General features: G+C 45.6%; 1 protein-coding gene across 1 annotated transcript in view; it reads right to left on the bottom strand.

The window, feature by feature from the left end:
• Positions 1 to 15,564, bottom strand: part of ATAD1 (ATPase family AAA domain containing 1) — a 42,456-nt gene that overhangs the window by 15,818 nt on the left and 11,074 nt on the right. Inside the window, exons 4-6 of the mRNA XM_082267569.1 lie at positions 13,482 to 13,602; positions 7,664 to 7,864; positions 6,972 to 7,078 (exon numbers count right to left, since the gene is read on the bottom strand). Coding sequence (XP_082123695.1) covers positions 6,972 to 7,078; positions 7,664 to 7,864; positions 13,482 to 13,602 — 429 coding nt within the window. The remainder of the gene's footprint in view (positions 1 to 6,971; positions 7,079 to 7,663; positions 7,865 to 13,481; positions 13,603 to 15,564) is intronic.

Here is a 15,564-nt window from a genome sequence, read left to right as displayed (position 1 = left end):
AGGCTTTCAGGGCAGTCATTCGCAAGGGGCTCCGAGGGTGGGTTCCTGCACACGGAAACGCCAGGGACGCAATTGTCCAGCAGGGGCACAGTTCTGGAGGATGAGGAGGATGAGGAGGAGGAGGAGCTGGAGGAGGAGATGGAACCATGTTCACAGCAGGGTGGCACCCAGGCCAGCTCATGGCCATCACTGGTGCGTGGCTGGGGGGATACAGAGGACACGGACCATACACCTCCCACAGAGGACAGCCTTTCGTTGCCTCTGGGCAGCCTGGCACACATGAGCGATTACATGCTGCAGTGTCTCCACAACGACCGCCGAGTTGCCCACATTCTAACTTGTGCTGATTACTGGGTGGCCACGCTGCTGGATCCCCGTTACAAGGACAACGTACCGTCCTTAATTCACTCACTGGAGCGCGATCGCAAGATGCGCGAGTACAAGCGCACGCTGGTAGACGCCATGCTGCTGGCATTCCCATCTGACAGCGGGGCCACAGTGGAAGCACAAGGCAGAGGAGGAGGAGGAGGAGGTCGCCAACGCAACCAGGGCACCGCCAGCACCTCAGAAGGCAGGGTTAGCATGGCCGAAATGTGGAAAAGCTTTGTCAGCACGCCACAACAAACAGCAGCACCAGCAGCTCAGATGGAACGTCTTAGCAGGAGGCAGCATTTTACCAACATGGTGGAGCAGTATGTGTGCACACGCCTACATGTAGTGAATGACGGGTCTGCCCCCTTCAACTTCTGGGTCTCCAAATTGGGCACATGGCCTGAGCTTGCCCTTTACGCCTTGGAGGTGCTGGCGTGCCCTGCAGCCAGTGTATTATCTGAACGGGTATTTAGCACGGCTGGGGGCGTTATAACAGACAAGCGCAGCCGCCTGTCCAGAGACAATGTGGACAAGCTCACGTTCATTAAAATGAACCAGGCATGGATCCCACGGGACTTTTCCGTACCTTATGCAGAATAGCAATGGATACCGACCTTACCCACCCATTGTTCCATTTTTGCTCTTTCTCACTCTTTTGGGGTGTACCCTCATTTAAAATTTGTGAAAAGAAGCAGTGTTGGCTACCTCGTCCTCCTCCTCAGGGCCAGATTAATGTAGGGGCTATTGGAGCTGCAGCTCCAGGCCCCTACCTTTTATATAGGCCCCGGGTTGGCCATATTCACTGTTACCGCTCTTCTGTCACTTGTAAACACAGAAGTCTGGCTTCTATGCTCGCTTCCCCAGGCAGCACCCTCAGAACCTCCCCACACAGCGTGAAGGCCGGACAAGGAGGGACAGTTGGCGATGCATGGATGTGTTTATGGGCTTCAGAGACAGCATCCCATGTTGAATTAGGCATGCATGGCTGCACCCTTCCTCCTCTGGGTGCATGGCAAGGCACGGCCCTAAGGCCCTTCAAAATCCTCAGCACCAAGCCCATGATGCTGTTAATCCGGCCCTGGTCCTCCTCCACCGCCGCTTCCACCTACACCGCCCATAGGTGTGCGCAGCCTATTGCATTAAGGTGTGCACCCCAAAGTTGAAATACACATGCATGTGTTTGCCAGCAGGGAGAGTAATGTATCGGGGCCATGTACCTGTAGGCAAGGAGAAATAGAGCAGAGCAGGTCCCAGGGAGATCTTTCCCATCTCCTCACTGGCAATGCTATGTGCCCTAGGTGATTAGGGTGTGCCCAGGCACACCCAGCACACCCTGTGCGCACGCCTATGTCACCGCCACATCCACCACCACCTTAACCTCCCTCCTACTCCATATGGGCCTCGTCCTTCAGAGATGAAGAAGAACATTGTTTTATTTTTCTGTTTTTTTTTGTTGTTTTAAGTTATTTCCCTATCCACATTTGTTTGCAGAGCACTTGCCATGCTCTTAATTACGTTTTGCTGCCATTTGCAGCACTCTAGCCCTTTCCTTTGGTGTTTTAGAGCCATTTTAGTGCCTTAAAGTTCGGGTCCCCATTGACTTCAATGGGGTTCGGTGTCCGGGAAAAGTTCGGTAAAAGTCCGGGACACGGACCCGGACTTTTTTTTAAAGTTCGGCCGAACCCGTCGAACACGGACATCTAGGTGTTCGCTCAACCCTACTTACAAACTATCTAAATTTGTCTCTCTTCTTTCCCCACTTTGTTGGAGGAACTGTGGCTCTGTAGGTCATCTAACAAACATGCTTTGGTATTGCAGGAATCTCTCCAGCTTCTGGAAGAGAATCTTCAAACTACACCTACTACTGCCTTAGATTTACCTTAATTGGGAATAGAAAATCTACCCCACCAGTTTCATGTAGTAATCTCACACATACTCTTAGCAGCCAGGGCTACCATCACTAGAGGCTGGAAGAAATCACAGGCACCCAATCCTTCAGAAACTATAGAGATTCTTAAAACTTTTTTTGTAAATTAACGCTTACTGGCTTTGAGAAATTATACATTTCCTAGATTACTCAAATAGTGAAATCCCTGGAAAAGTTGGTATGACAACACTTGAGGATACCTGACTGTTTGATTACTACTTTGTATGTTTCAACATGGACTGCTCATTGTCCTTGTCATTGGACTGCCTGTGCTTAGAAGCTATTTGTTACTGGTGTCTCGGTTTTGTTCTTTCACCACTTAATTATTATTATTATACAGGATTTATATAGCGCCAACAGTTTGCGCAGCGCTTTACAATGTGAAGGAAGACAATACAGTTACAATACAGTTCAAAACAGGAGGAACTAGAGGGCCCTGCTCGTTAGAGCTTACAATCTAGAAGGGAGGGTCAAGTGAAACAAAAGGCAATAACTGTGGGGGAGGGGTTGATGGAGAAAAAGGAGGTACATTTGTTAGGGGTTGGTAGGATAGGCTTCTCTGAAGAGGAGGGTTTTCAGAGATCGCCTAAAAGCTAATAGAGTGGGGGATAATCGGACAGATAAGGGTAAGGAGTTCCATAGGATTGGAGAGGCTCTGGAAAAGTCCTGGAGGCGAGCGTGGGAGGAGGTGATGAGTGAGCTAGAGAGCAGGAGGTTTTGAGAAGAACGAAGAGAGCGATTAGGTTGGTATTTTGAAATGAGGCTGGTGATGTAGCTGGGGGCTAGGCTGTGGATTGCTTTGTAAGATGTTGTAAGTATTTTGAATTTAATTCGTTGGGTGAGTGGAAGCCAGTGGAGGGCTTGACAGAGAGGAGCGGCAGACACTGAGCGATTGGTGAGGTGGATGAGTCTGGCGGCAGCATTCATGATGGATTGAAGGGGGGATAGCCTGTGTAGAGGTAAGCCAATGAGAAGGGAATTGCAGTAGTCGAGGCGCGAGATGACCAGGGAGTGAACTAGGAGTTTTGTTGTGTCTTTGGTTAGAAAGGGGCGCATTTTGGAGATGTTGCGGAGGCTGAGGCGGCAAGATTTGGACAGCGATTGGATGTGGGGTTTGAAGGAGAGTTCAGAGTCCAGGACAACACCTAAGACCTTGGCATGTGGGGATGAGCTGATGGTAATGCCGTTGATATTGACAGAGAAATCAGGGGAAGGGGCACGCGGTGGAGGAAAAATTATAAGCTCGGTTTTGGATGGATTTAGTTTGAGGAAGTGGTGAGACATCCAGACCGATATATCTGATAGTAAATTAGTGATATGTGAGGAGACTGAGGGAGAGAGCTGAGGAGTGGATAGGTAGATTTGGGTATCGTCAGCGTAGAGGTGGTATTGGAAGCCGTGGGAGGCTATCAACTGACCTAGAGAGGAGGTGTAGATTGAAAATAGGAGGGGTCCAAGAACAGAGCCTTGGGGGACTCCAACAGAGAAGGGAAGAGGAGAGGAGGAAGTAGAATTGTAGGTAACGCTGAAGGTGCGGTTGGATAAGTAAGAAGATAACCAGTGAAGAGTACAGTCACAGAGACCAAAGGCATGGAGTTTTTTGAGGAGGAGGGGATGGTCAACCATATCAAAGGCAGCAGAAAGGTCCAGAAGTAGGAGTACAGAATAGTGCCCATTGGTTTTGGCCGTTAGCAGATCGTTTGTCAGCTTTAGGAGTGCAGTTTCAGTGGAGTGTTGAGGCCGAAATCCAGACTGAAGAGGATCAAGGAGGCTATTCTCGGCAAGGTGGTCGCACAGTCGGTTGTAGACTAGACGTTCGAGGAGTTTGGATGAAAAGGGGAGCAAGGAAATAGGGGGTAGGTTGTTCAGATCGGTTGGGTCCAGTGAGGGCTTTTTAAGTATGGGGCTGACTAGTGCATGTTTTAGAGAGTTGGGGAAGATGCCAGAAGAGAGGGAGAGATTGAAGATGTGGGTTAGAGAGTGTAGAATAGGGCCAGAAGGTGAACGTAGCATTTGCGAGGGAACAGGATCCAGAGGGCAGGTTGTTAAGTGGACGTTAGCAAGTAGTTTAGCAACCTCGTCTGTAGTGGCGGGGTTGAATGAGGGAAGTAATGATCGCACTTGTGGGCATGAAGCATAAGGCATGGAAGAAGGTATCTGAACAGCAACGATCTCCTTACGAATTGTGTCAATCTTCTGTTTGAAGTTGTTGGCAATCTCCTGGGCAGTGAGTGAGTCAGTGGGAGGGGGTAGTGGAGGACGGAGTAGAGAGTTAAAGGTAGCGAAGAGTTGCCGGGGGTGTGATTACAGGCTGTTAATGAGAGTGATAAAATAGGTCTGTTTGGCAGTGTGGAGACTGGAATTGTATTTTTGGAGGGCGGATTTATATTGGTTGAAATCCTTCTGAGACCGGAGTCTTACGCCATAGGCGCTCAAAAGCACGGCTATGCTTTTTCAGACTTCTAGTGTTATCGGTTTGCCAAGGTTGAAGGGGTCGGGGCCTGATTTGGTGTGTGGTGAGGGGGGCCAATGTGTCCAGGGAGGCTAAGAGTGAAGTGTTGTAGACAGAAGTGGCTAGATTGGTTCAGGACAGGGGTGCAATATTGTCATAGAGGTGGCCGGTAGCAGAGTAGAGAAGAGAAGGGTTGAGATGGCGTAGGTTTCTGCGGGTAACTGTACGGTAGCTGGAGGGAGAGGAGGTGGAGTAGAGGGAGAGAGTGAAACTAATAAGGTAGTGATCAGAGAGTGGGAAAGGATTGTTGGAAAGGTTGTGCAGAGAAAACAAGGTCAAGGATATTGCCTTCAGAGTGAGTAGAAGCGTGTATCCATTGCTTCAGGTCAAAGGAGGAGGTTAGATTGAGAAGTTTGGAAGTGGTAGGAGTGTTAGTATTAACAGGGATGTTGAAGTCGCCGAGAATGATTGTGGGGATTTCAGAAGAGAGAAAGTAGGGTAGCCAGGCGGAGAAGTCATCAAGAAAGGTTGATACTGGTCCAGGGGGGCGGTAGATCACAGCTATCCTTAGAGAGACAGGGGAGAAAAGACGAATGCAGTGTACCTCAAATGAGGAGAGTGACACAGAGGGAGGCGGCTGAAGTACCTGAAAGGAGCTATGTGGGGCTAGAAGGATCCCGACACCCCCTCCCTTGCGTCCGTTGGGTCTAGGGGAGTGAGTCCATAGAAGACCACCTTGGGATAGGGCAGCAGAAGACGCAGTGTCGGATTCGTGCAGCCAGGTTTCGGTGATGGCGAGTAGAGTAAATGAGTTAGTGATGAAAAGGTCATGGAGAGAGGTGAGTTTATTACAGACAGAGCGGGCGTTCCAAAGGGCGCAAGAGAAAGGGAGTCCGGTTTTGGGAAGAAGAGAGATTGGAACTAGATTGTGCTGACTGCGACTGCAGCCAGAGGGTGTAGGGTAGGTGGTGTATTGAGCATGGGTAGATGGAGGCCCAGGGTTTGGGGATATGTCTCCAGAGGCAAGGAGAAGCAGAAAGGTGAGGGTGGTAATATGAGAGTGTGATTTATATGAGGGGACATGCCCCAGTTTCCTGGAGGATTTGTGTGCATGTGGATTTAGAAGTAGCAGGAGATGGCGAGTGCAGTAATAAGGTGAGGACAGAAGTGAGGGTGATATATATAAGCTGTGGGGTGGAGAAGAGGGGTGAAGTAGAGAGAATTTAAGGATGGAGGATAGGGCAATCAGAAGAAGTGCCAGCCAGAGAGTGCATTTTACCAGGATAGAGCTGAAGAGGTTTAAAAAAAAAAAAAGGAGATCACCTGCAGTATATGTGGTGTATATCTCAGCCTTTCCTGTGTTCCCTCACTTTGTGCATTCTCTGAAGTGCAGATTCAGAAGTGTGTCCCACTTAGCGAAATTGCCCCCCACTTCGAGAAGAGAGCCCCCCGAGAGCAAACGTGCCCCCCCTGCACACGTGCCTTCCCCAAGTGATGTGCTGATTTTATACTATTAGACCTGGGGTGGGGGCTTATCCAATTAGTAATCAGGAATTGATAAATTAGGGCTGGACATATACTGCAGTTTCACTTCACAAAGATTTAAAGATAACTGGCAGATACCCCTAAAGGTTAAAGGCTATAATGGTTGTAAATTTAAGGTAAGAAAACATAGGAAGGATAGGCTACGAATGGATAAACAAGTAAGCATACCACATAAACTGTATAGAAAACGCAGGGTACAGGAATATTCAGTTTGGGTTGCAATCATAGATGGACATACCACATAAACTGTATAGAAAAACGCAGGGTACAGGAATATTCAGTTTGGGTTGCAATCACTTAATGCTTATATTCTGCAGAATTGACCACACAAATTCAGTGGACCTTAAAAATACTGTTGAGCCAAAAAAAAAAAAAATGCAGTTGTTGTTGTCGTTGTTATATGTTATTCTATACCTGGTCTAGAGTGATACAGTTTTCCTGATCTGTAAAACCCTACTAAAAATCTATTAAAGAAAAAAAAAAAAAAAAAAAACAACAGAAAAGCTGGGGGACGATCAGGATCAACAGTTTTTTCAGAGCCAAGTAAACAATACAAAGAGAAAAGGCTACTTTTTAATGCAATTACATATTAACACAGACACATACCTGAAATTTGACATTTTGGGCTAAATAACTTTAATAAAAAAAAAATAATTGTTAGCTGTGGATAAATACCTGACAGCTATAATCTGTATCCAGTCCATCCCACAGACTCATGAACTGTGCTTTCATCATTGCTGTTGCCTCATGGTCAGTACTTGAACGACTTCGAAGGAAAGAATCTTTATGAAAACAGAAGGTAAAAATGAGAAAATATGTTCTACGGAAATGTGCAGCCCAACTACCTCCAGAAACGAAGTCGAGTAAAACTCTATTACCATACACTCACTGCTCATGTACTGTGGTAGAAGAATACAGCCTTATACCCCATACCTTTGCACTTTCAATATAAGAGTCTATTATATAAAGATATGTATTAATTGCCATAAAGCACTCTATTCCTCGGTCCACCTTTATTTCCCCTACTCCATCCCAGCATCCAAGAGCTGGTATAGTAAAGCTCTTGTTAGTAGTGAAACTGCAATTCTACAAAGATCTGCTCCCTTTATATTTCATGGAGTGTGCTAAAGGCTTCCATGCATATCAGAGAGATGGTGCATGATGACTGCATCTGTCAATGTGTACAGTAACTGTCTAACCCATATGATCCCAAAAAAAAATGTTCAACCTGAATGAAGAAATTTTAAATTAGGGGTAGTTTTCTTCTGTTTCAGATCAGACTGTCCAATATTCAGATCAAGTGACAGAATGTGCTGATGCATGAGCAGAATGCAAATTAACTTTATATCCACAAAAGAGAAATTTACCAATTTCATCAATGAAGATAATAGATGGCTGAAGTTTCACCGCCAGAGAAAACACTGCAGCAGCCAATTTCTGAGACTCCCCATACCACTTGTCTGTCAACGTGGATGGCTGCAGATTAATAAAGCGACATCCGGCTTCCTTGGCTGTTGCTTTGGCGATCATAGTTTTACCACATCCTGGAGGTCCATAGAGAAGCACACCTATAATATAACAGCACACGATAATTGATTGGGGCTGATTTCAGAGTGTGAATAATGCATACTTAACGAGAGAAAGCCAACCAGAAATCACAATACTTTCTCATCTATTAAGGGTCACAGAAATTCAGTCAGGTTGTTATGCTGCTGCTTACAGAAGAATTGGACGCAAACAAAAATTGTAAGCCAGCCCCCAGTAAAACCCCTCTTTTACCCAGCATGCCTCTTTTTTTTTGCTTTTACTAGTGTCACCTAATAGGATGGAAGTCTTTTCTGCAGTTCCAACCAGTTTTTGTGCTAGCCTTTTTTTTTCTTAATTCCTTTTCTACTAACCTTAAAAGGACATCAGAAGTTTTTTTTTTATCCTAATGCATTCTATGCACTAGGATAAAAAGCCTTCTGTGTGAAGCAGCCTCCTCAGTACCCCCTAATAATTACCCGAGCCCCATCTCTGTCCACAAGTCCCTCGGCCGTCCAGGACTCTTCTGATTCTCCTGATTCAATCTCCTGATTCAATTGGCTGAGACACAGCAGTGGCGTCATTGGCTAAGTCAGTTAGCCAATCAGGAGAGAGAGCGGGTGGCGCTGAACCCCAGCTCTGTGTTTGAATGGACACACAGAGCTGCAGCTCGGCTCGGGTGCATTCATAGCAAGCTGCTTGCTGTGGGGGCACACGTCAGTAGGGAGGGTCTAGGAGCAATGAAGAGGGACCCGAGAAGAGGAGGATCCGGCTGCCCCGTGCAAAACCAACTGCACAGAAGAAGTAAGTATAACATGTTTGTTATTTAAAAAATAAAAAAAAAATAAAACACACACAAGACTTTACAATCACTAATCAAGATTCCTTTCTACATCACTGTATGAGTTGGTCTCTACATAACAGCTATCCAGAACAGCATTTTCTCAGCCTGGCCTTGAAGGTCATAACAGGAAAGAGATTGACTAGCTATGCAGGGCCAGCCTGAAATGCAACCTTCCGGCACTGGGCTCTATATTCTGGTACTTTAAAGATTTGAGTGTACTGGTAAAAGATAACCACGAAGATAACACAGCCCCAGAGCATGACCCTTTCTATAAAGACCTACTTTCTGAACAAGGCTAGTCAGGCTACAACTGGAGCTAAATCCCAATCCACATGGTTGGATGTCCTTCATGTCCCACCATGTGGTAGAGTTAACACAGAGATTGGGTGCTAATCTCATCCGCTGGGCAAAGATTCCCATGTGCACTACTTTTCCTGCTGTTCACTGTAAAGTAAACATCAATCATCCATCTGCTGCACCAGCTTGCAAGCGCATCGTAGAACTCTGATCACCAGTCTGTTGTCACTGCCCACCTATTGTGATTTGGTCATCTTTGGCCACCCAATTCTCATACAAAAGAGAACTCACTGCTCTAGGTGATTCCTGAAGCCTGATGACACATCGGTGCACGCCTCGGCTCGCCTCCGTGGATAATTAATCATAGAAGAAATGGCTGCACTCCAGGTGTGATCAAAATTCAGGTTTATTGGGTGAACATCCCAATGTGACAAATGTGGCAAGGTATAGCTTGCCACATTTGTCACATTGGGATGTTCAGCCAATAAACATGAATTTTGATCACACCTGGAGTGCAGCCATTTCTTCTATGATTAATCACCCAACTCTCATCAGCTGCCTGGGTTTGCAAATGAGGCCTTGCCTTACCCTTTGGACCTAGCTGCATTAGGGCTCTTTCACACACTATGTCCGTCAAATGGACTCCGCTTTTCGAGCAGAAGATGACAGCTGTGTCTCCGCGCTGTGTGCGGAGACACAGCTGTCAGTTCCCCATGCATCTCTATGGGGGAAATCGGATGGGAACGGACCGTCATCCGATCCGATCGACGGATGGAAAATAGGGTTTCCATCCGTCCAGATTTGACGGATCGGATCGGATGTCAGCAGACATGTCTCCGCTGACATCCGATGCCCCATAGGAATACATGGGGGGGACCGTTCAGATCTGCCAAAAAAACGAACAGGCAGGTCTGAACGGTCCGCCTGTGTGAAAGGGGCCTCACCAATACACGGGATAATGCAACTAGGGCCAAAGGGCAAGGCAAAATGTGTTGACATAGAGGGGACACTCCCACTGCTAAGGGTGACCCCAGCTCATATTCCACTAGTTGTTACAAGGGTATCTACTCAGGGTCCCCTGAATGAACCAGTGCCTGTAAGCTGGAACTCATTACCTCTAGAGGTAAAGGGTCTTCTTTTGAGCCTTCCAGAGCTCCATGGGAAGAGACCATGTCCCCTGTCCTGTCCTCAGGAACCACAATGTCCATGGTGGACTTTTGGACCTTATCAGCTCATCTCTGTGCACACATTGACCACAGAGGCTCTAAACATACTGAAGCACCATTCCCTGCAGTCTTTATTTGATGCTCTAGAGCCCTCAGAACAGGCAGGACCACCGGTTCCTGTGACCATTTCTGACTAAGATTCAGGGTTCCAACAGTTTGTTTCTGAAGAGGCTGTTTTTGGCACCACAACCTCCTGCCGTCACATTAGAATTACAGGGGGTTATGTCAGACCTTATTCATGTGGTGCATGCTCTGAGTTTGGAGGATCAGTATGTCTCCTGCCTTGGGTCTTTTAGAGTTCTTACAGCTAGCTGCAAAGTCCTTTCCCTGACAACCGCTTTTCGACTTGTTCAGTCCATACTGGAAGCATGCTGAGGGGTCCTGGGCTCCACCTAAGAGTGTGCTGGTAATTCTTCTTTGAGTTTGTTAAACGGTAACCTGTTCCTACTCTCGTTTGACCAGTGTACCACCTTAACAGGAACACCATTATTCAGGTGGAAGGTGTGCCTACATTTAAAAGATTCTACTGACAAGCAGCAATAATCCCTCAATGTATCACAGTGCAGTTTTGTTGGTTCTGCCCTCCACTCTGTGTTGGTGGTGACCCTAATCTGTCAGGCTGGGTTGGTTCTCTCCAAAGGGATTATTGCTGCAGTAGGTGCGCCTAGGCCCTCTGAGCCTGACTTGCACTCAGCACCTAGGGCTCAAATCAAGGCCAGATAACCCCACTGAAATGCCTTCTGAAGGAAGTTGTGCCCTACTTCTATGTGTGTGGGTGTCTGTTTGTGTGTTGATTGTGCATCCTGGTGATTGAGTAGCATTCCGTACAGAGAACCCCCCCTTTAGCCTACAGGCTAATTTATTGCCTCTAGAGCACCCTTCATTTGTTCCTTATTATATCCTCAGTTCTACTACACTGGACCCTGCAATTAACTAGTCTGTCTGGGTTCCTCCCATCTTAGGACCCTGCTCTCCAGTTCTTATGTTAACTCAAGATTCTGGAAGAATGTCCTATCAGGCCCCATTCCCTCCCTGGAACATGAACAAATCTTCATAGTACAGGTTAACCCCCCGCAAAAAGGTCCTTTCTCTCCAGAGGCACTCTCTGATCTATATGGGCGGCTGGGCACCAACTCTAAATGTTCCCTACTTGGACAAGGGCCTGGATCTTCATTGTCACTTGGGCTCTACTAATGCTTTTTGGAGCATTGGCTGTGTGCAGTCAGTTACCCTTCCCTGGCATGCCCAATGTAGTATTATCAGGCAACCTGCTATTAAGGGAGTCGGCTTTTTGGATCCTTGTGGTCAGCTCCATCCAGACTCCTGTAAGATCCAGCCAACTTAGGCCTCAGGGTGTTCCAGAGTTGGCATCTACCTGTATACCTGGCTTAAGCCATCCCTAAAAAGGCCCACAATTGGTGTACCATTAGCTCCTTTGTCATCAGGAAGGGAACTCCCTGTTGAGGGTTTGTGTTCTGAGCAGACCTGGAGTCCTGTCTCTGCGGATCAGGTAGTCGGTGTAATTCTTTAGTCTCATTAGACAACTGGGGGTAGTCTCTTCCTCCTGTTCCTATGGCATTTCACTAGCTGGAGTACCTCTATCTCGGGACTACCTTTTAATCCCTCTTAATAGTTCCCTCCACATCAAGGGCTTCTGCCTTGGCTAAGTTTCCTGTTTCAGACACTGTTCTATTCCATCTAGGTGTTGCACTGCTTTCACAGCTGGGGAAAAGTGGAAGTCCCAAAGAGACAGAAAAAGTTGCCTGACTCTGCACTTGACAATACTGAAAGTAATAGCCTCGCTCAAATCGTTCTCCAAAAAGACATTGCCTTAGCTGGCTCACCTGAACCAGCAGCATCTGCACCAAGGAGGTGCACCTCAGATCCTACGTGGTGAGTGAAGGTTATTGCTGAAGGGCTCTGTGCCTCCATGAAGGTTATGAAGAGTAAGGCCTAGATTACATTTTTTTGGCAGCCCTTTTTGCCCCTTGGGTAGTTGACAGGAGGCTGGGAGGCGATATGTCACCTCTTTAATGCCCTTGTTAATCCTTAAAAGCCCACAGTACAGCATTGCAACTGGCGTGGCTCCATTCTCTCGAATGGGTCACCATTTGGTGGCGGTATTGCCTGCCTAACGTGACAGGGTATAATTTCTGCTGCAGCCATGTCATGCGTACAATCCTGTTCAGCTGCCTTTACAGCTTATGGGGGGGGGGGGGGGTGGAAAAACCATAGCTTAACCACCTATTTTTTTTTTTGCCTCCTCCACTGCAAGTGTAAATGAGTCCCAAGACTGTTGCTGGATGGAAAGCCCGAGTTAGTTCAAACCAACTAGTTAAACACTTCAAGTAAGCTGCAACTGACACGAAAGCCAGTACAGCAGATCACTGAGATATCAGAGTGCAGTCGTTTTAGAAGAAAAATTTGTGGTTACACTTTAAGAATTTATGCGAGGAATGAACGAAAGGTATGGTATTCAATCACATCCTGTTGTATAATATAATTGGCAGGTAATGTATACACTGGTCAATAGAATAAGTGAACGCAGAATTTTTTTCTAGGATCTATGTACAGCAATAAAATGTCATTTCCAGCAAGGCATGATTGGCCGTTTTAATAAGGGAGAATGTCCAGGGGTCAAAATGTGCTCTTTATTGGATCTGTGGCTGTTTGAACAAGTGGATGTCTGGAACCCAGATATGCCTTGTAAGTCTTTTTGTAAGCAAATTTTGCCAAGACAGCCTTTCATTTCACAACTACTTTTACCAGTAAGGACATCAGCATAAGGCCTTCTTCCATACACACTAGGCAGGGTGAGTTATGACCCAAGAGGTTGATTTCACAGCGCAAATAAAAACAAAAACTGCACATATACCAATAAAAAAAAAAAAAAAAGACCGCATCTACCGAGTTTTACATGTTGGTTGATAATTACATTTTAATGGCAGCTGCAAGACAATTACTAACAAACTTTCTATGTTATTACAATGCCAAATGAGTTTGTCACTTTTCTCTAATTCATTTTTCTAGAAAATTGAAAAAAGAAAACGAATACTGAGCAACCAAAGAGTGGCAACTTGGTTTTGCTATGAAGGAGATGTTATGAGACACTCCCTACTGTGGGAAAATGTTTCCAATGAACTCTCCAGCAGAAAGAAGATGGCAAGTAAATCATCCACCAAAAACTGAACTAGTAATTTTGTGGACCTGGTTTTGAATACAGATTTGCATACCTTGATGAAAATATGAGAAATTTATAAACTGAAGTATGTATGTAAGCAAAGTGCACAACACCTTTGGGAGGCTGCAGCAGTCTTGAGTTCTCAAACAAATGCTTCTTTCTTATTGGGAGAATAACAGTATCTTTCAGATCTGTTATCACATCATCCAGGCCAGCAATGTCGCTCCATGTCACCTGGTGGGAAGAAAAAAAAAAAGGCTAAAGTCACATGATAATGTGGGCAACGCTCTACCCAACATTCATTATGGATTATTACTGACCATAATCAGATTACTAATCTGGCACTTCCTGTCATGTTATCCTATCAAGACAACGGAATGTTACCAGGATGCCATTTACAATTCTCCATTCTGTATGGAGGACCAGTTTTGTTCATATTTGCTGAATGGGGATGCTGTCAAAACTCCATTATGTTTCATGTGGACTGCTCCATCCTAAAAACTGACAATTAATGGATTTTATAGGGCAGCTGCCAATATTCCTTGCAGAGAACTAGCTGTCACTACTTTACAGTGATAGTTTCTTTATTGTAGGACTGTCAGACTTTACCACAGAGGCTGTGATAGCAGAGCAGGTAAGCATGCAAAACAAAATGCTTATGTACCATTAGGGAAGGTTAGGGTGAAGGTTAAGGTGAGCACTAGCGATAGAGGGCACAGCAGGTTAAGGTTCCTCACACTGAAACCAAACAGTGATGGACTCATGGGCACTAAAAACGAATGTGCTGGGGGAATCACAGTAACAAGCACTACATGGAGATCTCAACAAAAGGAGTAAAGAGAGCCAATAAAGCAAGTATTCACTTTTAGGACATTTTTAGAAGTGTTGAGGGGCTAAGGTAAAAATCTACACACTTCTCAATTATTCTTAGAGCCAACATCTGTGCAGGAGACTACCACACCAGGTCATGTGCCAGTCATAGTGCAACTCTCCTTGTTAAAATTCTTAATATTGCAGAATAAACAATTAATTAGGAGTCAAGCTGTGGGGAAAAGTGACACCACAGCTTTGGAAGAAGGCAGAGTCACAGACAAGGACACCTTTCCACTGGACTCCCAGTAAGACAATCCAACAGGTAACAGTTCATCAAGTTGGGAAAAAAAAAAACAAAAAACAAAAACACAACACAGAAGTTCATTAAGTCCAACCAATAACATGACAAATAAAAAAAACTTGCATATACAGAACCCTATACCCAGCATACAAACCCTTAGTATGTGGCGGCTTCATTCCTTTTTCCTGGTTATCTGACCAGCGACACACTTCATGTCTAAAGGCTCATTCACATGCGTGTTGATTATGAAGAACGAAGCAATGCTCACCAAATGCTCCTATAGCATTTATGATACTTATGACATGCTTTTGTTGCGTTTATGATGTGTTGAAAATGCTTCAAGAATACTAGAATAAATGCCCATGGAGGTGTTGCTTTTCTAGTGTGAAGTGCTTAAAGGGGAAGTGATGTAGAGAAAATGATCCACTTTGAGGCGTGGTTAGGTTGTGGTGCTATGGTAGACATGTGATTTCTCTGCAAGATGGATTAGTATATTTTGATCTCTTGGACACTTGCCTTGGTCCAGCTCAGCTTACTGAAACAAAAAGCTCTGCCACAGAAAATAATGCTCAATGCCTCTGCTCCTGCCTGGCACTGTCAGTATTGTTGGCTGGTTGATGCTTTCGCCTGCACGCAGAAGCAAATGGTGTTACCACAGGGGTGCTCTGTATGAACAGGAAGTGACTGGAGCTGCTCTGTCCTAAATCTCTATTACTTCCCAGTGAATTCTGGCATACAGGAACCTCCACTGCCTCTCCTCCAAAGCCTAGCTAACACTTTATAAATGGTTCACTAACACACGATAAAACGCTCTAGGTGCTGTAAGGGGCGGTTATTGAGCATTACCATTGAAATCAATGAAGGTGGCTGACACTGGATTTTGCACTTATTTCAAGATATCACTTTCATATGATTGTTTTTTTTTCCCGAAGATTTATTTTGCTCATAATTTATTCACTGCATGTTTAGTTGTTTTCATGCTACAATATTTACCATATAAACAAGCAAAAAATTGGGGGAGCAAACCCTGAACATGTATATCTAAAGCCAGTGCAGCTATGGACCAAGCAACATGTATATTA

This window comes from Pelophylax lessonae (genome assembly GCF_965119305.1).
Source record: "Pelophylax lessonae genome assembly, chromosome: 9".
NCBI lineage: Eukaryota > Metazoa > Chordata > Amphibia > Anura > Ranidae > Pelophylax > Pelophylax lessonae.
Note: the sequence above shows the minus strand (reverse complement) of the source record. Positions and strands in the feature narration are given on the sequence as shown.